Below are 24,096 nucleotides of genomic sequence, written 5' to 3'. Positions count from 1 at the left end.
GGTGGGCCGGTATCGAGTAGATCAAATGAGACTGTGCTCTAACCTCTTGCGGCTTCCTGTCTCCATACGAAGGTGGCAGTCATTTGTTTCCTGGGAGTTCAAAGTAAGCAGCACATTGAAATTGGCAGCTGTTTACCAACGTTTAAAATGCACATGATTTCCCAGGGGAAAGCAAATTGAGGACTATGTGCATGTGGGACAGAGCTTCCACTGCTATTTATCCCAACATGTAAGGCATTTCTAACCAAATCAGCACTGCATTAACATGTACCTCCACTCCCTCATTCTCAATCTGACCCTGGGGGTTCACTAGAATCTCTTATTCATCACCATCTCTCTCTCTCTCTCTCTCTCTCTCTATCTCTCTCTCTCCCTCTCTCTCTCTCATAGACACAGATGCACATGCTCTCTATTTCTTTCTCTGTCATACACGCACACATGCTCTCTCCCCCCTCCCTCCCCCTGTCTCTAATCTCTATGTCTTGTGAGGTCAAAAGGCCTGTATAATTATTTTCTGCACTATACAGTAGTGTGAAAAAATTTGGGCTAATAGTACTGGTACAGCATTAAACCTGACACATTTCTTCACATTTTAAAGCAAGATTACTTTTTATTTAGATGTAAATAAAAAAGGAAAAGAAAAACCTTTGGGAATCCTGTCATTTAGTACTGTGTCTGCTCCTCGGGCAGCTATAACAGCTATAGCCTAACCTATTCTTCCAGGCAGAACACCTCTAGCTCAGAAATATAAGTATAAATTTGGCCTCCTTGCATGTGCAATAATATTCAAGTCTGGGGACCATGGTGACCCTTCCAAAACCTTAATCTGTCTTTCCTGGAGGTACTTCATGGTTGGTTCTTTAGTGGTGCCCAAATTTGAGTTTCGTCAGTCCAAAGCACGGTGTTCCAAAAGGCTTTAGGCTTCTCAATGTTTTCTTTTGCATACTTCAGATACTTAATTTTGTGTTGAGGTCATTCTTTCTGGCAACTCTGCCATGTAGGTCTTTGTTGTTTAAAGTACATTGTATTGTTGTCTTCTGGACAGCTTGACCAGTGTCTGCTAGTCTTCTTTGCAGCATTTCTCTCCAGATCTCTGGCCATTCTATCTGAAATGTTTCTTTGTCTTCCAGACCTAGCCTTGACTTCAACTGTTCTATTTATGTTCCATTTTCTAAAAAATTTCTAACAGTGGAAGTAGGTAGTTTGAAACATTTAGAGTTTTTGTAACATTCTCCTTCTTGGTGGAAATTAACCTTAATCTTCATTCTGAAATCCGTGGACAACTGTTTAGAGGGTTTACACTTTTGGGATCATTTAATTTCTTCTAAAAACTCCAGACAAGCTTAGTCAAATGCAGTTTTTGAATTCAGAACAAATAGGGGGGGGCGACGACGATGACGACTGATCTTCATTGTTCAGTACAGTGCAGTGGTAGATAAATTAGGTTTTTCAATAGTTTTCCTCCAGTTTTCTGGATGCAGATACCGGCTCCTAGCAGCAGGCCTGCCCAGATGGGCAGAACAGGGCTGTGGAGAGTCTTCTGTCCCAATGCCAAAAAGGGAGGATTTGGGAATTTGGAAGCCAAGCAGCCTATTTTTATTTAATATTCTGCAGCTATCGCATGCCAGTATTAGTTGCACTTTTTTCCTTTCAGGGGAGTTTATTTGCACACATTCCCCTATCAGTTGTGTTTTTCACACTGAAAAATTTGCGCTGTCACACATTTAAATTGCTGTCAAAGTAATCCCACGACCCCGTTTTCATGAAATGGTACTAACTGTGCAACATTAATAATGCATTATTTACTCACTGACTTGGGAACTTTTATTCATAGAAATGACTCCTCAATGCGGCATTTTCCATACATAATTGTGTGTTATTTATTTTTTGCTTAATTGTGCGCAAAATATGTGAAAGTATATGATCAGTTCATCCATGTTCAATTCATACTGTAAATCCATAATCAAAGGAAATATTTTGTAATTAAAATAATAGGCTGTGTCTGTCAGAGAGAGAAGTGAGAGTTAGTGTGGGTGGCTGTGGGTGTGTTCACATAACCCGCATGCTTAAATTATGAACGTGAGCCTGTTCAGTAACCATATTAATAGTTACAGTTTTGCTGCAGAACTGCGCAGTAGAGCCCAAAATACAGCTGCTGCTGCCTCATGTGTGATGACTTTTACCACAGTGGAGCCAATCTGGGGCCAACCAGCTATTCACCTCTCTTTGATTGACAGGCCTTGTGATTTCACTGCTAGTGTTTGTGATGTAGACTACTTATTAGTGTGGGAGAATTTTATGCTATAACCATTGCCACTGGGCGAGTAGCAATATTACACACACCACCAGACAAGTACCTACATTTCATATAGACTAATTATAAGTAATATCTTTAACAGTTACACAGTTTAACACCTGTTTAAATGTCTTGAGAATTTAAAAAGAGTTTTTAGCATCCTGTTTTTAATGATTAAAAAAAAAAAAAAAAACATGTTGTAATGCCCCTTGAGGCCTTCCTGTTGGTTATCTGATGATGTCTGTGGCATATTTCAGCCAGAAAATATCAGGAGACCCTTTTGGGGTTGGGCTGCTGTAATTTGCTGGCCGTGGTTGTTCATTGGTCTGTTATTGTAAAAGGTAGGACAATCACACAGTTACAGTTGAGTGCTCGTTTTTACTGCACCCTTTTTGGAGTATTTCCTGTAAGTGTACAGGTCTTTTTACATTTGTATTTATATACAGTTCTGTATTTAATTTTCTAAATGATACTTACCTTTTGGAAATATACATTTAAATGTTTAAACTCTGTTCTGTGCTATCCATGTATTTACAATATAATGGAGTATGTTCCATTTCCATAAGGTTAATACAATGAAGATAATACAGTGGCAAAACTGGAATATCTTGCTTAGTGTCTCCTCTGTATACTTATATAAGTGCTTTTGGGCATAGTGACTGAGGAAATGAAAGTGTGTGTTGTGGCCTTTTGTACAATGTACAATTTGACATTGTTTATTTTGTGCAAATCAAGATCTCCTTAGATTAAGTAGCTAATCTCTAGTTAAGTACTCTTCAAAGAAAAGGAAAAGTCGTAGGAAACTTGACCTGCTGGCACACCAAGTTTATTGAGGCTCATCATTGTACTTTTTACATTGTAATATTTTGTTGTGGTTCAAGTCTGGGTCATCACCCTTGTAATCTGTAAGAACCTTGGACTGTCTGCGTTTATTGAATGCACCGTTTTTACTTTTTCCTCCATTTAGAATCTTTTTCTGCGTAAAACTGCAAAATCCACTATAATTTAGTATAAGCAAATTTCTAGAAGATGGTGCTTCTCTCATGAATACATAGCACACATTTCTCATATCTCATGCTTTTCTTTGCTTCTTTAACTTTCATATTGTTGGTTTTTGATAGAATCTTGATCTTTTACATTGCTTCGTGCTGGGTCTAACCTGACATTTGTTATTGCATTGTGCTTTATTATGTGATATGTGCACGAGTGTACCAGCTCGATGTTTTTGTTAGCCTGGCATAGTGACATAGTGACTTCAATCATATGGTTCAAGGTTTTATGACTCTACTGCTTTACTCAACTGGATTATATGAAACCGCAAAAAGGTAACATTTTATATTTACCGTGTTCTTTTTTCCAGATTGCCGTCATGTCCGTGACGCTCTTCCCCATCCGCCTTTTCTTCGCTGCATTTCTGATGCTGCTGGCCTGGCCCTTCGCCTTCGTGGCCACCGTGGGGCGCTCTGAGCAGGTCGTGGAGCCACTCTGCTGGTGGAGAAGGTCAGTTTTACATTGATGACCAATGATAGCAGCTTTGGCAGTGCTTTTCATACTTCTAGTGCGTGAGGTGGAGGTTCGGAGAGGGGGAGGTGCCAAGCGGCCTGTGGAGGTCTGGCAGGGGTGTAGGGTCTGATGATTTTTTGTAGGTAAGCTGGGGAAGACCCCTTAACTGCTAGGAAGGCTAGCACCAATGTTTTGAATTTGATGCGAGCCATGACAGGCATGCAGCTTTCTGGCATGCTGCATTCTGGATAAGTTGGAGGGGTCTGATGGCGGATGCTGGGAGGCCAGCTAAGAGGGAATTGCAGTAGTCTAGGCGGGACAGAACCATCGCTTGGACCAGGAGCTGGGTCGAGTAGGGGGTGAGAAAGGGGCGGATTCTCCGTATGTGGTATAGGAAGAACCTGCATGACCGGGTCACCGCCGCAATGTTCTCGGAAAGGGACAGTCTGCTGTCCATTACCACGCCGAGGTTCCTTGCACTGGGTGATGGCGTGAGTGTGGTATCCCCGAGGGAAATGGAGAGATCCAGGTGGGGAGAGTTATTAGCAGGGATGAATATCATTTCAGTCTTGCCTGGGTTGAGCTTTAGATAGTGGTTGTCCATCCAGCTCTGGATGTCACTCAGGCAAGCAGAGATACGCGCAGAAACCTGTGTATCAGATGGTGGGAACAAGATGAAGAGTTGGGTTTCATCCGCATAGCAGTGGTAGGATAGCCCATGTGCAGTGATCACAGGGCCAAGGGAACGAGTATAAAGAGAAAAAAGAAGCGGGCCTAGGACTGAGCCCTGGGGAACTCCTGTGGCAAGGGGCCAGTCCAGGGCTGTGCCACAGGTGCCCATTGCTGACAGGGCGGACAGGAGGATGGAGTGATCCACAGTGTCGAAGGCAGCAGAGAGATCTAGACGAATGAGGACAGAGGAAAGGGAGGCTGCTCGTGCGGCATGGAGCGACTCACTGACGGAGAGGAGCGCGGTCTCTGTCGAGTGGCCCGATCTGAAGCCAGACTGATCCAGGGTAGGCTTTTTTAGCAACGGAGTGATGTGGGCCCTCTTGAAGGATGATGGAAAACAGCCGGAAGACAGGGAGGAGTTGACAAGGGAGGTGACAAATGGGAGAATGTCTGGTGTGATAGTCTGGAGAAGAGAAGAGGGGATAGGGTCAAGGGCACAGGTTGTAGGGCGGTGGGAGAGCAAGAGTTGAGAAACATCAGAGTCTGTAAGGAGGGAGAAAGTGGAAAAGGAAGGGATGGGCCTAGATGGGGGGGAAGGGCACAGTAAGGGGGGCGGTGGTTGTAAAGGATCTGTGGATGACTGTGACCTTCTCATCGAAAAAGTCAGCAAAGTCATCAGCAGCGAAGGAGGACTGAGGTGGAGGAGGCGGTGCCTTGAGGAGAGAGGAGAAAATGGAGAACAGTTTCCGGGGGTTAGAAGCGGAGTTCTGAATTTGTGTCTGATAGTATTTAGCTTTGGTGGCAGTGACAGCAGAAGAGAATGCCGCCAGGAGAGACTGGTAAATTGTGAGGTCTGAAGGGTCCATTTCCTCTCCGCTGCGCGGAGGCTGGTCCTGGATGTACGGAGGGTGTCAGATATCCAAGGACTGGGAGGGGATGTGCGAGGTGGCTTTGAGACAGGGGGGCAGAGAGAGTCAAAGGCGGAGGAGAGAGATGAAAGGAGGGTGGCAGATGCAGAGTTAGTGGGGAGTTTGGAGAAGGATTCGAGAGGGGGGAGTGAGGCGGTGACAGTGCTGGCAAAGGAAGAGGGTGAGAGGGAGTGGAGGTTACGGCGGGCTGAGGAAGTGTGGGTGGGAGGAGGGGGAGGAGGATGGGGAGGAAGAGGGAGGGAGAATGAGATGAAGTGGTGATCAGATGTATGCAGAGGGGTAACCGTGAAATCGGAGCATGAGCAGTTCCTCACAAAGACGGTCTAGGACATTGCCCGCCTTGTGGGTTGGAGGAGAGTGTTGCAGGGAGAGGCCGAAGGAGTGGATTAGCTGTAGGAAGGCAGCAGCCTGGGAGGCTTCAAGGTGGATGTTGAAGTCTCCAAGAAGAATCAGTGGGGTGCCATCCTCAGGGAAGGAGCTGAGAAGGGTGTCTAGCTCATCAAGGAAGTTTCCCAGGGACCCAGGTGGGTGCTGCATTTTGGTTGTAGTTGAGGCGAGTTTGCCCCTCATCACTGTAAGGTGCTTTGAGTGTGAGAAAAGAGCTATATACATTAATCTAACCATCTAGCTAGCTATCTTGAATTGTTTATTGGAGTTGTATTAAATGGTATGTGAACAGTCAGTCCTTTAGTTCTCCCACATCCACAAGACAGCATCTCATAGAGCATGCTGCCGTCACCGCTGTCCCCGCACTGAGACTTTATTTTCCTCTGTGGTCTAAAGGCTACACTGCTTACACTGGCCTGCTAAACACAATGTCCTACTGACACCAGCTTAGGCAAATTTGTTCATCTGATTGTTTGTGTACTTGTGTGAACGTATCCTGCAACATTTCAAGAAGCTTAGGGTTATGAGAAGGCATTCAAAAGACATGAAACACATTTTATGAATTGGAGATGTAATGTGCATTTGCAGGCAACATAACAGAAGAAATGGCGCACCTTAAAACATCTTTACAAAAATTAAAGTTGTCATTGAACCAGTTTAGCTTCTCTCCCCGGTTGTGAGAGTTCTATGTGTTTAAACTAAGCAGGGAAACCTGTTGGATAATGTCACTCTAGAGATGAGCGGCCCATCTTAAATTTGCATGTTCAAACCAGCAAGGACACCATTCTGAGTCATAGCATTTATCTGAGGCCAAGCACTGTTATTAATACCCTTTAAAATGATAAGCTAAATGTAGTGCTTTTTACTGAATTTGAAAAGATTATGGATTTTGGGGCATATGCTTGTAGAATGAAAAATGTAAAAAATGTGATCATCTTCAAATTCCTTCAGGTTGTCTGCATCTCATAGGCTGAGGTTTTTAGTGACGATTTCCTCTTGGTAGCTCATTTTAAAATGGTTCTCCATTTTTCAATGCACTGAAGATTCAAGCACCAATAACAATGAAGGAATATCAAAGTCCTTGTACGTATAACAATGTGCAAATAGCTATTGTTGTGCTATTTGTCGGTTTTTGACGGCGCACAATAAGGGAAGTCCCTATCTTCCTGAACTGAATTTATGGTACGTTTTTTGGTGTCAGATTTCAGGCTGACTGTGTCAAAAGAATGGGACACTCCCAGCCGGGAGTAACGTAACGTTGCTGTGACGTTTCAGAATCGTTTGTCAGCATCGTTTCTGCCAGTTAGGCACTCTGACAACATTACCCCCTCAAACAGTAATCTCATCCTTTCAACCTTTTTTTGTGACCATTGTATTCACCTGTCCCTCTGCTGTCATCTGATGCTACGGCTCTGCGGCTTTTTACAAGCACTGCCAAGAACAGAACGAGTGTGTAGCAAGCCATAGGCCAGCATGAGGCCATTGCAATGGCTTTACAACCTTCTTCTTCTTGGCACAATCAGACTCTCACTCAGACTCTCACTCACTCGTTGACATTCGCAGTCATGCACACACACAGGCATACTGCACACACATGCCACACACATACCGGAAGCTATGCCACCTGTGGTATTCCCACGGGGTGGGTCTAAACGGACAGCCGAAAGGCCTAGCTGCCCGTGTGTCCTGTCGACACCACAAGACCACACCCGCCATCTGTCACCAGGTGCACTGTAGATGCTATCAGTTTACTCCTGTCTTTCTGGGTGTGCGTTGGGAGAGAGGGAGAGAGGGAGAGGGAGAGGGAGAGGGAGAGGGAGAGGGAGAGAGAGAGAGAGAGAGAGAGAGAGAGAGAGAGAGAGAGAGAGAGAGAGAGAGAGAGAGAGAGAGAGAGAGAGAGAGAGAGAGAGAGAGAGAGAGAGAGAGAGAGAGAGAGAGAGAGAGAGAGAGAGAGAGAGAGAGAGAGAGAGAGAGAGAGAGAGAGAGAGAGAGAGAGGGGTTGGGGCAGCATGCTGAAACAGACACCAGGGTACAGTACACCCCAGTGATCAGGCACAGTTCCCAGAAGCTAACTAGCTTAGCGCTGTGTTCACATGCATTTCTGACACAAGAGCGCAAGAGCGAGGGATGGGGGACGGCAGTCTCATGGTTCGCTGAAAATGCGTGCACGTTGCGTGTAAACAGATCAGTCACCCCTTCCATCCTGCTCTATTTCTATCTCTATCTCTATCCATTATCTATATATCTATTCTCTCCCTTCTTTCTTTTCCTCTTCCTGTCTCTCTCAATCCCCCTCTGTCTTTCGCTCACTTACTCACTCGTTCATATCTCTGTCAATCTTCTGCCTCACCCCCAGGTTGGTGGACCTGGCGCTCAAAGCGATCATGCGGGCCATGTGGTTCGCTGGAGGGTTCCACTGGATCACGGTGAAGGGGCGGCAGGCCCCGCCCAGCGAGGCGTCCATCCTCACCCTGGCGCCGCACTCGTCCTACTTCGACGCCATTCCCGTCACCATGACGATGGCGTCCATCGTAATGAAGGCGGAGAGCAAGGACATTCCAGTGTGGGGCAGTGAGTCTCTCTCGCTCTTTTCATCCAGTGTGTCTCATCTCTGCTAATGTTAATGTGGGCTCCAATACAGCCCTGACCACTAGGAGATTAATAGAAATATCATTATATCAAGGCCAGCTAATGTAAATACAGGTCCCTGTGTGTGGGGATATACTTATGAAAATTGCTTGTGTTAAGAATAACTTGTGCTGGTCCCCAAATGACCCGAGCAATATTGTGCAATATTTCAGTGATTTTCAATAAAGGTGCTTCTTCACAAACTGGTCTATGCTATGCATGACTGTCCTTCAAGGTGTTAGCCCATACAGATGGCATATCAGTTGTGCTTAGTGCATTGTCCAGTTGTTCGAACCAGAGAGTTTAACAAAATGAGCATGCGGGTATTTCATGACACTGGATATAGCTGGATAACTGCACTACTGAATTTAAAATGGAACAGCTCTTTTTACTTCAGTCCATGTTCCAGATTTTACTTGGTGCAGTTATACAGCTAACTCTGTCATCCTTCTTTGTGAAAAACCTCCTGTGGTAATTACCCATCCGTATTAGCCATGAGATATTAGCCATCCCTTATTACCCATCCTTTATTAACCATGAGATATTAGCCATCTGTTTTTAGCCATTCGTTATTAGACATGCGATATTAGCCATCCGTTATTAGCCATGAGATACTAGCCATCCATTTTTAGCCATCCCTTATTAGCCATGAGATATTAGCCATCCGTTTTTAGCCATCCGCTAAGCGTGGAGGGCTTCCCTGGCTTTGCTGCGCAGTCGCAGTGACCGTGGGCAGCTTTGTAATGGCACAGGGTCTGGCAGCAGCAGCTGCAGCTCAGAACGCCGCTCATCGGCCGGATGATAAGAAACCGGACCAGTCTGCGCGCATTTCAGCTCATGCGCATACTCTTGTGTCACTTCTGCAGCCTGCAATTATGCGCAGGCATTCCAGTTTGTGGATAAAGACGTCAAAAGGGAGGAACCAATATGAAATGAGGACAGTGCTTGTTTATTGTTGCGTGAAGCTAGGCATGACTTCTCCAGAATTGAATTCCCCAGGTGGTTCTCCACAGACTGCCGTGGACGATGAGTGTGACTGTAGTTACATACAGTTGGTTGTTAGTGAACAGCACATCCTTATGTTACATAATATATTCTATGCTGTTTGGATAGGTAAATTATATGTGGGCAATGATATGCCATTCCTAAGATCTCTTCCTTCCAAAGAAAATGGTATTCTTAATAAAAATGTAATGGCTTTCCCTGTCAGTGGTACAACTTTTTGAATTATTTTACTTTATCAAAGCCCTTTGTTGTGTAGAAGGCATTTTTGTATGAAAACTAGGATTTTAGCCAGATAATGTAGTTTTTACCATAATTGGGGTCACATTGTTGAATTTTGATATGAATTTGGATGAAATAAGCTAATAAGCTATTTGTTTTGGCTGAGGCAACACTGGCCATTTGCTTCTTGTCATTATATTTTCTGTGACAGGTCAATTTCCCGAATCCAAGTTAAATAAAATACAAATTAATAACATTTGGTGGCTGACAGATGTATTAATCCCCCATGAGAAAAGTGAATGTCACTCCATTTTAATATAGATTTTGTATTAACCCACTACTGCTCATTTTTATCTTTTGTCACAGGAAGTGGTTTTGTGGTTTAACATATTGTCTGCCAGCAGGTTATGCCTTAGTTAAAGAATGAATGTGATCCAAAACCTCACAAATGTGATTATGTGAAACAGAATAATTATCTGTGCAACCAGCTGTATAAATCCAAGTTTTACATTACAATGTGTAATTTGCACTTTCGTGAAATTCAACTTTATATGATGATATAATATAATGTTTGATAACAATGGTTATGGTTTACAAATCAACTGTAAATGGTAAATGGCTGGCATTTATATAGCGCCTTTATCCAAAGCGCTGTACAATTGATGCTTCTCATTCACCCATTCACACACACACACACACACACACACACACTCATACACCAACAGTGATTGGCTGCCATACAAGGCACCAACCAGCTCATCAGGAGCATTTGGGGGTTAGGGGGTTGGGGGTGTCTTGCTCAGGGACACCTCGACACAGCCCGGGCAGGGGATCAAACCGGCAACCCTCCGACTGCCAGACAACTACTCTTACCACCTGAGCCAATGTTATATTACTTTGGATGAGTGTATGTTTCCTATTTCGTATGTCACCTGCTATTGCACTGTTGACAGTAGAAAGAGAGGTAACTTGGTGTGAATTTACTTGTCCTGAACTTTCCATTGTCTCAAGAAGTGATTCATTCATGAACATTAAATGTGAGTCATCTTAGTATCTCGTGATGATACCGAGTTGGCTTAAAGTCATCTTTATGTTTAGCCCTTTGGTTTAGATTCATTGTGTGCTCTGCAGGGTGAGACAGTGACTCATCTGTAGAGTAATTACTACTAAGTAAAATAGTTTTATTCTCTATTAATTGTCGTCTGTTAGATAGTCACGTAGGCACAATGTTATTTACCTGCTCTCATTTTAAATACTTTTAATGAGGCAGTCCTATGTTATTGTGACTGGCAATGTTACATGCAGTTTAAAACAGGGTTTTACAGAAGCCCCTTTGTGGTCAGAAAATTGTCTTGTCGAGTATTTAATTTAGACCTTTTTATAATTAAAGTCTGTGATGGCTTGAACAATGAAACCTATAAAAAACACATTTTCTGAAACTTATTGAAATATATTTTATCGGTTTGAATTCAACTTTTTGCAAGATGAATGTATTCTTATCATGTTCGTTCCTATCATGGAAATGATAGAATAAAGACTCTTCTCCTGAGTGATGATTGAATTTGATAGCTTAATTTTTATAATCTAATATTTACCTACTGCTAATTCAGCATACAGCATTAAAATGCTTTTTGGTCATTTACATACAAGATATCAGTTCATTGTCAAGTTCAATTCCAAAGACATACAGGTTAGGGACTACAGATGAAAATTAGCTCATTAGCTAACTCTGGTGCATTTAACTCTGATGCATTGATGTGGAAACTGAAAATGTTGATTAATGTGCACTGTCCCTGACAAAAAAAATAAAATAAAATACACTTTAAAGAAACAAGGACGTGACCTAATACCACCTTATATTCCAATGTGTCATTTTAGAAGAAAAAATACAATCATTAGTATTTTCGATGAATGTATTGGATTTGTGCAGTTTAGATTGTTAGTCTCAGATGGAACAGAATGACTGTATAACAGTAAGCTTTGTTAGTGTCTAGCTGTGGGTCTGTTTGAAGGTTTAACATCTATTTAAGAAGGCAGGTATACCTGTCTGCCTTCCGGCGCTTTCCCTGGAGACTGGTGCTTTTTAGTGTTCATGGTTAGCTGCAGCAAGCCAGACTAAAGTACAAAACGGACTCCATACTTTGAAGTCCAGTCGAATAAATGTCATTAATTTCAGCTGCGCCCTTACCATTGGGCTTTTGTAGGCCTTTTCTTGGAGGCTTAGAAGCCCACACAATGCTGTAAAGAGGAGCTTTTGTTTGTGCGGTCTGCTGCAGACACACCTCTTTTTGCCGTCTCTCAGCCCTGATCAAGTTCATCCGGCCTGTATTCGTCTCGCGGTCCGACCAGGACTCCCGCCGGAAGACCGTGGAGGAGATCAAGAGGAGGGCTCATTCGGGAGGGGAGTGGCCACAGGTAGAGACAGTCCTCCGCATGGACCGCTACACAAGTTCCACTGTGCGCTAGGTGTAGTTCATCATTAGTCTACACACACAGAGACGCTAGTTAGCCTACAGGTAGAGACAGTCCTCCGCATGGACAGCTACACAAGTTCCACTGTGCGCTAGGTGTAGTTCATCATTAGTCTACACATACAGCGACGCTAGTTAGCCTACAGGTAGAGACAGTCCTCCGCATGGACAGCTACACAAGTTCCACTGTGCGCTAGGTGTAGTTCACCATTAGTCTACACCCACAGAGACGCTAGTTAGCCTACAGGTAGAGACAGTGCTTCGCATGGACAGCTACACAAGTTCTACTGTGCGCTAGGTGTAGTTCATCATTAGTCTACACCCACAGAGATGCTAATTAGCCTACAGGTAGAGACAGTCCTCCGCATGGACAGCTACACAAGTTCCACTGTGCACTAGGTGTAGTTCACCATTAGTCTACACCCACAGAGACGCTAGTTAGCCTACAGGTAGAGACAGTGCTTCGCATGGACAGCTACACAAGTTCCACTGTGCGCTAGGTGTAGTTCATCATTAGTCTACACCCACAGAGAAGCTAGTTAGCCTGCAGGGAGAGACAGTCCTCCGCATGGACAGCTACACAAGTTCCACTGTGCGCTAGGTGTAGTTCATCATTAGTCTACACACACAGAGACGCTAGTTAGCCTACAGGTAGAGACAGTCCTCCGCATGGACAGCTCCACAAGTTCCACTGTGCGCTAGGTGTAGTTCATCTTTACTGCACACACACACAGGGATGCTAGTTAGCCTACAGGTAGAGACAGTGCTTTGCATGGACAGCTGCAAAGGTCCACTGTGCGCTAGGTGTAGTTCATCATTACTGTACACACATAGGGACACTAGTTAGCCGACAGGTACATATACGTTTTGCAGTGCACACACAAGGGCATAATTACCCCATGTTCTGGAAGCAGTGTACTCTGTTAGCTTTGCATGCACAAGGATACAAATTGGTGCAACGGTGATGTACAACAAATGCTGAAGAAGAGTGGACAATAGAAATGAGCTTTCACTACAAAGCAGAGTGAGTTATCAGAGTGTTTGAGGCAATATACATTACTGAAGAGTGTAAGAGCTGTGTCAGAGCCATAGTTTAAGTGCTCAAGACTCCCAAGTCTCAGGTTTTTTGTGATTTTAAAATCTACCATTTTCTACTGTTACCATCTGGAGTTTCAGATGCATGTCAGTAATTGTTGAGAAACGATTGTCAAACACAATAGTTGTTTATAGCACAACAAAGAAACATAATACTATATGAAAGTCCATAAATTATGGGGGAAAATGCATGTTACCTTGTAGCTTGTCACTGATGTGCCAGACAGCGGTGAAAATACCTAAATGTCGACTGTTTTGTTATTGCAGATAATGATATTCCCTGAGGGGACGTGCACCAACAGATCCTGTCTGATCACATTTAAGCCCGGTATGTACCTACCACCAGCTTTCTGCTGACTGAGCGCACTGCCAGTGTAGACAGAATCATGGCCATCCTCTGTGCTGAACTCAGGCGGAAACAGGGTTGTGAGAGTGCAGGGGTGTGTGTGTGTGTGAGAGAAAGAGAGAGAGAGTGAGAGAGAGAGTGTGTGTGTGTTTGTGTGTGTGTGAGTGTGAGTGTGCGCGCCCGTGAGTGTGCGTGAGTGTGTGTGTGTGTGTGTGTGTGTGTGTGAGAGAGAGAGAGAGAGTGTGTGAGAGAGAGTGTGAGAGAGTGTGAAAGTGTGTGATTGAGAGAGACCAAGTGTGAGAGTGAGTGTGCGTGTGCGTGAGAGTGAGAGTGAGTTGGACAGGTGTTTGTTTGTACTTTACAGGTATTTATTTGTGTTTGTTTTTGCCCGCGGTTGTGTTCTGCCCACTACATGCACAGGGGCCAGTATCTGCAGAGCAGAGCACAGCTCTGGACTGTAGAACAGAACACACAGTTCAATTCAGTCAGCACCCCCTTGGGTTCACCATGGGGTCACGGCTCTGCCCTGCCCATCTGATCCCAGATCAGTGCCCCTGCACCTCTCCTCTCACTGTCGCCACTCTGCGTGAGTGTGATGTGCTTCCTGCGCTCCCTGCTTCTGCAACAGCTCCTGACTGAAGTGGAAAAATCAGTCCCCCCCTCCTACTTCTGGGCTCTTTCAGCCAGAGTTGTATACTGCATTATAAAAAAAGCAGTGGCTTGGCTGCTTCTTCTGATAGGCACTGGTTGGATTTATCCCGTTGTTAAGCGATGTAGTAATTACCCTTGCTTATCCATTCCTCTTATGATGGATGTGCAATTCAGCAGAGCTCTGCGTTAAAAGGTACAGAAATCACTCGGCAAGCGTTTTAAGGTCGCATGTACGGAGTGTAAGTACACTGAACTGGGCTACCTTTATAAAGTGCGTTTAGGCCTATGGCCTGGGTGTGTACCCTGCTAATGGGCTGCTTCTTGGTGAGTTATGCAACACATGCTGCCTGACATTGAGCATAATCATTCTGTGCCCTGATTGTGTAAGATGCCCTGTCATCTGGATTAGAGTTAGGGTTAGTGTTTTTGGAGCTTTGTGGTTTTGGGGGATGTCTGTTGGAGGATCTTGCAGAAGTAAGATGATGCTGCAGTTACAGTCAAACGTTCAGAAATAGGAACTGTAGCCGAGTCCTTCGGCCATTACTGTAGGCTGTTTTTGGGTTTAAATTATGACTAATAAAATAGACACAAATAATTGGGAAAATGGGGATTCAAAATGTTCAATAAAATATAATTTAATAAGCATTTAACCTCATGTTTTCATACTTTTTTCTGAAAAGTAAAATTCTGAAATGATCCTCTAACCCCACACTCAGTGAGCATGTCGACGTGTTGAGCATATGTATACCTGCTCCTGTAAGCAGATCTCCATTGCTGCTGGTTCTCTGTGTCTCGCACACGGCCTGCATGACAGTCACGTCTCTTTGAAGGATTCCGGGAATCCTCACAGACGGCGGCACTCATACATTGACGCCGTCGCTAAACGACTTCCAGTCCCGCTGGTCTACGGGCAGTCGGCCGAGCAGGAGTCTAGATTCTCAGGGTCACAAACGTCGCACTGTGACCCCCTGGGAGTCCTGTCTGCCAAAGACCTTCACATTCCAGCTAATAACGCTTCCCTGTCTCTTCCTTTATCTCCGCTATCTTTTTTCCAAAAAATCTCAGGGTAATACCTTCCAGCCGTTGGTTATGTAATTGTGTTATGCTGCGGAATGGAAGCATTGCCCACAACTTGTCAGTCTGCAGGAAATAATTTCATTTGGGAGCAGATTCGCCTGCCAATGAGGAAGAGGAAGGTCAGACGGGATTTGGGAGCGTTTCGCTGCAGATGTAACGCGCACGGAAAGCAGCAGACCCCTCAGGAGGCTCCCGGCACGGTATTATGAGGGCTTTGCCAAGGCTTTTTTGGAGCTAGTGCACCAGCTGCACAGAGGGGCACCCAATTAACAGAGACAATGAGAGCGCTGTAAAGTCCAACGAAGGAGGAGGAGCTCCGCTTTCATCTCACGCGCCTGTCATTTTTAAGAAAACGTCAGCTGAGAATTAGAAGGTTCTGACATTTAAAAAAAATTCGAGTTTTTAATAGAGTTAGTGAATGTGAATATGTTGTTTATCAGGCATTAAATACAGATGTTAAATGCTGTTCACAAGTATGAAAAAATGCTAAAAGTGGAGCCCATTCATTTTGCAATCTTTGAAGCTCAGTATCTCAAAATTCTCTGAACGCAGATAGAGCCTTCTAATTCTCAGCTTACGAAATGTGAAAAACACGGTCCTTTTCGTGTTTTGACAAGATATTGAGAAAAGTGAAAACCGAAAGAATTTGAATCTTCTGGCAGGAAAGAAGGCTTACCAACTTCTAGTTTGCCTATAAGGCATGTAATGTGTCTATACCCATACTGGAACAAAAATGTAAATGATTTTAGGCGCTTTACACACACACTCACTGGATTTTTGTGGATTGCCTCAACTCCTTTGTTTATGAGCCGTTGGCATGCGCTGTACTTGGCATGGGTTCACCAGAGATAGCAAACATCTTTTTTATTTATTTTTCTCAATGACATCATTCTGATTTTGCGTATACCTCATTTGGCAAAGGCTCTTTTGAATTACAAGTACAATATGGCATCACATTTAAATTTAGAAAGAAAAACACAATACTACATGACTACTCCCTATTCAATGTCACATTGTCTTGTGATATCAGTTTTGAGAGCTGCAAATCTGGTTGTTCCTGTGATTGGATGAAAAGTCGCAGGCTATATTGGTGCTCTGTAGGGTGTGACCAAGGAGTGTGAGTGTTTCTAGGTCAGGATAGGGCTGTTACAAGAATCAGACTCACTCACTCAGCTTTGCAAGAGTACAGTGAGGAGAGTCATGTTACATTACATTACATGTCATTTGGCTGACGCTTTTATCAAAAGCGACTTACAGTTGATTAGACGATTCTCCCCGGGGCAATGTAGGGTTAAGGGCCTTGCACAAGGGCAAACGCTTATTGTGGCTACACCGGGGATCGAACCGCCCAGTCCCAGTCATGTACCTTAACCACTATGCCACAGGCATTGTGGTGACAATCATGTAATAAGGCAGACTATTGAATGTAAGGATAGAGTGCAGCTTATCAGAATTCCTGTTAGTGTAACAACTGTCACTTTTGCAAGACAACACTATAAACAAAGGCTACGACTAGTTAGCTGGCTCGCTTGCTAACTCCCATCAACTAGCCAATAGCCATCATGTTGACACACCTGCAAAAATACCACTGTATATACTGAGCTGTACATTTTTGGTGATTGTACAGTTGTTGAAGTAGGAATCCAGGGCAGAGGTGATAAGCTATTTGGGGTTTGAATGGCGTTTGACTGGCGGTGTGCTCGGCTCACTGCTTCTTGGTAAGATCTTGCTGTATCTCTTCCAGGACTCAGTGATAGGTTAGAAACAACAGGCCTCAGTAAGGTTGCAGCTCTGGTAACAAAATCACTGTTCTTCTGTTGTCATCAGTGGAAGAGATCAAACATGATTTCAAATGTGTCCACTTTCTTGAAGTTGAAATGAAGCTACCTAACGATGTAACCCTTTTCTGATTTTGTTCACTTATCAGATTGACGTAAATGATGTGGATTGATCTTGGCCGGTGATGAGATGCAAGTGCTGTTATACTGTATATCAGCACTCATGGAATGCATCTTAATGGGCAATGCTCGGTCGGAAATAACCTGTGTAAAATATTTTGAAGGATAATGGAGAGCTCTTTGTGGCAGGAGGAAGCCCTTTGTTCTCATTTAGTCAGCACGCGGATCACAGTGGCCTCTAGGGTGCTACACTACAGAACCACAAGGGCTTCTGTCTCTAAGAGGCATGCAGAGGGATGCCAAGCCACCCAAAGCATCCTCACTTACAGCAGAATCAAAATGGAGTCCTCACCATGGGAGCAGCCTGTAGCGTAGAGGTTAAGCTCCGTGACTGGAACCCGCAAGGTCGGTTGTTCGTTCCCCGGTGTAGCCACGATAAGATCCGCATAGCTGTTGGACTCATGCGGCAAGGCTCTTAACCCCACATTGCTCCAGGGGGAGATTGTCCCCTACTTAGTCTACTCAACTAAGTCGATTTGGATAAAAGTGTCAGCTAAATGACAAATTATTATTTGTATTATTATTATTATTATTATTGTTATTGTTATTATCCACATTATCTCCATGCGACATCCTAATTTTTACAGCCGTTCAGTTTGGCAGGACCCTTCACAAGACTGCTTTGTCTGAGATTGGCAAAGCGTCTGGAGCCAAACATGATTAAAGTGTGAGGTTGTCTGTTTCTCTTTAACAGACAAAATGGAGTCTTACGTGTGTGTGCTAACCCGGTTGGGTCAGGAACACTTTATTTTAGTGTTGTTTTTAAATCAAGTTTTTTGGGTTGTACACCTCATGCAGTCTGCATGTTGAGAGAAAATGAGTGCTTTGTGAGTAATTCCCCTTCTCACCAAACTAGTTTTCTGTGTCTAATTCTGGCTGATGCAGAGCAATTGCCTCTTTGGATGGCGAACCACACTTGGTGTGTAAGAGCCATGTCCCTTCGGTGCAGTATTGTGGACATTCAGCAGAACTGTCTGTGGATTAAGGACAGGCAGGTTTTAGACATGGCTCCTTCCCTCTCCGTTCCTTCCAATTCAGTTCACCAGCATTCATTTTCTGCTCATTTAAAAAAGTTTTATTATCCAACATTTCCATCCTTCTTTTGATATCGGGTGTCAAATTTGACTCCTGTTGACGCTCCCGCTTAAGGGGCCAGGTATCACAACACAAATACGCAAATGGAATTTGAAATGAAATTGAGAAGCTGTCATTCTGAGCTGCGGTGTTGATATCTACTGCTGTCATCATTTGCGATTTAGTGGTCTTATTCAAATGGGATTCATCTGTCAGGTGAGAGAGAGGCAGAATCGATGATAATGCCTTTTCTGTGTCACATGTAATAGAAGCTATCTCTGGCAGTAGATCTTGGTGTCACGGCATGCAAAGCAGTCTCTTAAGCAGACGATTTGGAAGAACCTGTTTGCCGGCGGATTTTACTTCAATGCTAGAAGAGTGACCTCGTTTCTCTCTGGATTCCTTTGCAATAGAACAATGCTTGAGTGGGACCCACCCAATGGTACCCGCAAACAATACGGGACTACATTGGTGTAGTTCTATACTCGGGCCTGGCACTACAGTGAGCTATGCTTCTCATAGGACTGGCAAACCTTCTCTCACATTAGATTGCCTTAAATGTTATAAGGTAGCTGATTGTTGGGGAGAACAATATAATTCAAGCTCTAGATGAAGTATATTAAAACTCACCACCTATTAGTAAGAAAGCAGGTGTTAGCCTGGGGGGTAGTTCATAATGATAAATACATGTCTTCATTGTGCACTTGGCTCATTATACAGTCCCACCTTCCTTTAAGTTTGACCTGAATAGTCAAACTCAGGAGTGATGTACCTCTTAAGTTTTAGTACTTACGCTTTATTGCCTGCGTGTAATGTTGTCCTACTTAATATACATGTCATTCTTGCTATTCTAATTGTCAGTGATATCATAGCATATTTCTAGCAGCCACCTAACCACATGCCTTCATATGGGTTGCGGCTGCCATTAATTTTAGTCTTATCTTTATTAAGCCGTTAATAGAGCTGTTGCTTTCTCCAGTCCCATGGCGCGTAGACTGATGGCTAACTGGGACAGTTACTGGTGCTTTCAAAGCTCCGAGGAGGACAGAGGAGACTCAGGGAGAACGTCTCCTCCTCCTGGCCCAGGGAGCATGTCTCCTCCTCCTGACCCAGGGAGCACGTCTCCTCCTCCTGACCCAGGGAGCACGTCTCCTCCTCCTGACCCAGGGAGCACGTCTCCTCCTCCTGACCCAAGGAGCACGTCTCCTCCTCCTGACCCAGGGAGCTCGTCTCCTCCTCCTGACCCAGGGAGCTCGTCTCCTCCTCCTGACCCAGGGAGCCCGTCTCCTCCTCCTGACCCAGGGAGCACGTCTCCTCCTCCTGACCCAGGGAGCACGTCTCCTCCTCCTGACCCAGGGAGCTCGTCTCCTCCTCCTGACCCAGGGAGCTTGTCTCCTCCTCCTGACTCAGGGAGCACGTCTCCTCCTTCTGACCCAGGGAGCACGTCTCCTCCTCCTGACCCAGGGAGCACGTCTCCTCCTCCTGACCCAGGGAGCACGTCTCCTCCTCCTGACCCAGGGAGCACGTCTCCTCCTCCTGACCCAGAGAGCACGTCTCTTCCTTCTGACCCAGGGAGCATGTCTCCTCCTCCTGACCCAGGGAGCACGTCTCCTCCTCCTGACCCAGGGAGCACGTCTCCTCCTCCTGACCCAGGGAGCACGTCTCCTCCTCCTGGCCCAGGGAGCACGTCTCCTTCTCCTGACCCAGGGAGCACGTCTCCTCCTCCTGACCCAGGGAGCACGACTCCTGCTGACCCAGGGAGCACGTCTCCTCCTCCTGACCCAGGGAGCACGTCTCCTCCTCCTGACCCAGGGAGCACGTCTCCTCCTCCTGACCCAGGGAGCACGTCTCCTCCTCCTGACCCAGGGAGCACGTCTCCTCCTCCTGACCCAGGGAGCATGTCTCTTCCTTCTGACCCAGGGAGCATGTCTCCTCCTTCTGACCCAGGGAGCACGTCTCCTCCTCCTGACCCAGGGAGCACGTCTCCTCCTGACCCAGGGAGCTCGTCTCCTCCTCCTGACCCAGGGAGCTCGTCTCCTCCTCCTGACCCAGGGAGCACGTCTCCTCCTCCTGACCCAGGGAGCCGGACTCCTCCTGACCCAGGGAGCACGTCTCCTCCTCCTGACCCAGGGAGCCGGACTCCTCCTGACCCAGGGAGCACGTCTCTTCCTTCTGACCCAGGGAGCCCGACTCCCCCTGACCCAGCCGGATGGGGCCCTGCAGGCTGGTAGTGACGTGTGAGGGGGGGATTCACAGTTGTGTCTCTTCCTTCACAGGGGCCTTCATCCCCGCTGTCCCCGTGCAGCCTGTGGTGCTACGCTACCCCAACGAAATGGTAAGACCCCGCCCTCAGGCTGCCGCTCCACACACACACGGTTTACAGCCGACCCAGACAACACGTATGTATGTTATATATTTAATGGCGCTTTTCTTAAGCGTGAGTAGAATAATAGGCCATCTTTGGTCTTTTTCCTTTAATCGTACCTGGTGCGACCATGTGAAGAGCTTCTGGGAAAAAAAACATCACTGATATCTATTGGGAGCTGATAAGAGAGCCAATCGGCAACAAGGCCTTGAGGCTTCCATGTGATTGAAAAAAACAAATCACATGATCAGAAACTGTATGACCTCGCTACTGATTGGTATGTTATACACATGCATGCACGCACCCAGTGGTATCAGTGATATCAGTGATATCAGTGATATTTTTTCCCAGAAGCATGTCATATGGCCTCATATACACCCCATGGGGACAGCTGTGATTTGATATATATCATGCAGCCGTAATGCTATGTCAGGAATGCTCCTCTACGTCCAAGTCCTTCTATAAGGCCGGAACAGGTGTCACTTCCTTATTCTTTGTGCGAGGTGTTTTCAGTCGCAGCATTGGATTCTCCGCTGCTTTCCTCAGGCGTCATTACCTGGTTTCACCGCACGGCAGCATGAATAATGCAGTGCCACTGCTCCAGTTACGCTTCCTAGAAATGCTCCTGGACGCGTGAGCTGCTCGCTAGCGCTGTCCGTGTTAGCGCTCTCACCTGCTCTGTGTTACTGTTACCGCACGCGCTCTGCTACCTGAGTCCTGACCCTGTAGTGGAAGGTTTTGTGAAGCCTCCAGCTGTGCCGTTCTGAGCTTCAGCCGTGTTAATACACTGGCTATTAACCAGAGTTTTACTCTTCTTATCCTGTCTGTGCTATTGCGCTGACCCTGACTGCGCTACAGAACTGACTGTGTGTCTGTGTGTCTGTGTCTGTATGTGTGTTTGTGTCTGTGTGTCTGTGTGTACGTGTGTGTACGTGTGCTTCTACTACAAATGGTGAATTATTTTATTAAGAAATACACCCACAGGTATTACACAAGTAATTATTCATATTAAATGTAAACCATAATAAAAACCAAATCATTGCCTAATCTGGTTTAGCCAGATTAATTTGTTTCAGCTGTTACAAATGAGAGACAAACAGCTGCTCGTTTCTGCTGTGGCTGGGAGCGTGTTGGCTGTGCACGTCACGCTTGCTTTTTTTCCTGGCGTCCTGGGCTCATTGTGAGTTAATGTCGCCGTCTCTCTCGTTGCAGGATACGATCACATGGACATGGCAGGGCCCTGGAGCGTGAGTATGGTCTTAACTGCACCAAACTATGAGCACAACTGCCTCATAATTATGACCTCTGGGGCTGCTGTTAAGAGCAGAGCTTGTCTCACTAGCAGTCTGGAGGAGGGGCGGGGGGTGGAAGTAAAAAATGTAAATAAATAGTAGGAAAACATGTCAGTACCAAATCAATAATTGTGACTATATAAAAACAGCACTGAAAAGTCTAAAGACATTTCATTAAACAATGAGGGTGAAAGATGGAAGTTCTGGCTGAACGAGTTAACGAAATGTGCAGGGTACGTCTCAAGGGCGTGAAACTCTGTTATGCATGTCTGGGTCTTGTGTAAAGGAAGGAGTTCCTGGAACTGCAAGGCCGTCCCCGCTACAGGGCAGGCCTGCGGGACCGACCCTCGTTTGGTTTTGCTTGAAAGCATAGCGCTTGGCGGGGGCAGCCCTGGCTCATTGCCCAGAGCTGGAGCTGAATAAAGGTCACGACCCCACCACAAAAGTGCGGGGTCAAACACACAAGAGCGTTTCCTCAGCGCTTCGCTCAAACCCACGTTTACGCTCACTTGTGTTTTTTTTTGTGCGAGACCTCATTGTTTGTCTCTACGGTGAAGTGCTTTTGTCGTATTGCAGTGTTTGTCATAGCTATTGGCACGGCAGGAATATCTGTGTTTGTTTTCGTAAGCGAGAGATTGTTTCACTCACACCACTTTCTTTCTTTATCTCTTTCTCTCTCTCTAACTCTCGCTCTCGGTCTCTCACTATCACTCACTATAGTACTCAGTTGGTTTTTTGATAAATTGATATAATAGACCAAGTGTTTCTTTTATTCAGGTTCAAAATATTGTGGCTCACACTTTGCCAGCTACACAATGTGGTGGAGATTGAGGTGAGGATGTGGGAATGGCACTTACATCTAAATGCTATTATTCTTTTTATTATTATTATTATTATTATTATTATTATTATTATTATTAAATGCTGTGCCGACAACACATTTAAAGGTTTTGATTTAATTTGTTTCCTTTTGAAATCGGTGATTTTATAACCTATAGAAAGCATGTTTGGAATGTGTAGTGTATTCTCAATGATATGAAAAATGTGTTATGTTTGCCTAGCCTGATTAGTGAAGATTAAACGGTAATATGAACACAATAGAGACTGTTTGTAACTGTAACTTATTCAGACTGCTTTTATTTTTGTTAGTTAGGCTATGCCCTAGGTATGACTGAATGTTTGAATGCACATTTTTCTTTGATAATAGTTCTTGCCCATCTACACTCCCTCTGAAGAGGAGAAACAGAATCCTGCTCTGTTTGCCAACAACGTCAGGCGCCTGATGGCCAAGTGAGTTTTGGTGCCATTACTGTACCTATGCCCTTTTCCATTAGCAAAGGTTTTCCATTGAGATCGTTTGCATTGAAATGTTGTAATACATTGAGATTGTTTATTTATTTTTTGTTCAGTGTTATTGTATGTGATAATGCACAGTTTGCATGGGTGCACATGGGTATGTGTGTGTGTGTGTGTGTGTGCGCATGCACGTGTGTGTATACATGTCCGTGCATGCATCCGTGCATGTGTATGCGTGCACGTGTGTATGCGTGTGCGTGTGTGTGTGTGTGTGTGTGTGTGTGTGTGTGTGCGCACGTGTGTGTGTGCGTGCGTGTGTGTGCGCGCACGTGTGTGTGTGTGTGTGCGCACGTGTGTGTGTGCGTATATGAGCATGCGCGTGTGTGTGTGTGGAAGTGGGTGTGTGTGCGTGCGTGCGTGCGTGCGTGCGTGAGTGCATGTGGAAGTGGGACTTGGTTAAGCTCCTCGGAGGCTGTTCTAATTGAGCCGTGCCTGTGCTTTGTGACAGGGCTCTGGAGGTTCCTGTCACAGATTACTCGTTCGAGGACTGCCAGCTCGCCATGGCCGAGGGCCAACTGCGTCTGCCCGTCGACACGTGCCTCCTGGAGTTCGCCCGGCTCGTCCGGAGACTGGGGTGAGTCCGCGGAGCGTGCCGGATCCGCCAGAGTCAGGAAGGCCGGCCGAGCCCTGGCATTGCGCTCGGATCAAAGCGGCTGCCGTTTGATCCAGAGCTCACCCTCCCCGGAACAACAATAAAGCCAAACGGAATATTTGATTCTTAATACAGGCCCGTCGTGTTTGTGCTGACTAACGTTAAGCCGAGTGCTGATCT

At 45.4% G+C, this 24,096-nt stretch overlaps 1 protein-coding gene across 2 annotated transcripts in view; it reads left to right on the top strand.

Annotated features, from left to right (window-relative positions):
* The window catches only part of lpcat1 (lysophosphatidylcholine acyltransferase 1), a 52,675-nt gene that overhangs the window by 17,564 nt on the left and 11,015 nt on the right, over positions 1 to 24,096 (top strand). For both annotated transcript variants that reach the window (XM_061255178.1, XM_061255177.1), the window contains exons 2-10: positions 3,657 to 3,796; positions 8,144 to 8,358; positions 11,942 to 12,054; positions 13,473 to 13,533; positions 20,588 to 20,646; positions 21,889 to 21,923; positions 22,746 to 22,800; positions 23,176 to 23,258; positions 23,773 to 23,898. In XM_061255178.1, coding sequence (XP_061111162.1) covers positions 3,657 to 3,796; positions 8,144 to 8,358; positions 11,942 to 12,054; positions 13,473 to 13,533; positions 20,588 to 20,646; positions 21,889 to 21,923; positions 22,746 to 22,800; positions 23,176 to 23,258; positions 23,773 to 23,898 — 887 coding nt within the window. The remainder of the gene's footprint in view (positions 1 to 3,656; positions 3,797 to 8,143; positions 8,359 to 11,941; positions 12,055 to 13,472; positions 13,534 to 20,587; positions 20,647 to 21,888; positions 21,924 to 22,745; positions 22,801 to 23,175; positions 23,259 to 23,772; positions 23,899 to 24,096) is intronic.

The sequence above is a fragment of the Conger conger genome, chromosome 9, assembly GCF_963514075.1.
Source record: "Conger conger chromosome 9, fConCon1.1, whole genome shotgun sequence".
NCBI lineage: Eukaryota > Metazoa > Chordata > Actinopteri > Anguilliformes > Congridae > Conger > Conger conger.
This window is presented reverse-complemented; position numbering and strand designations above follow the sequence as displayed.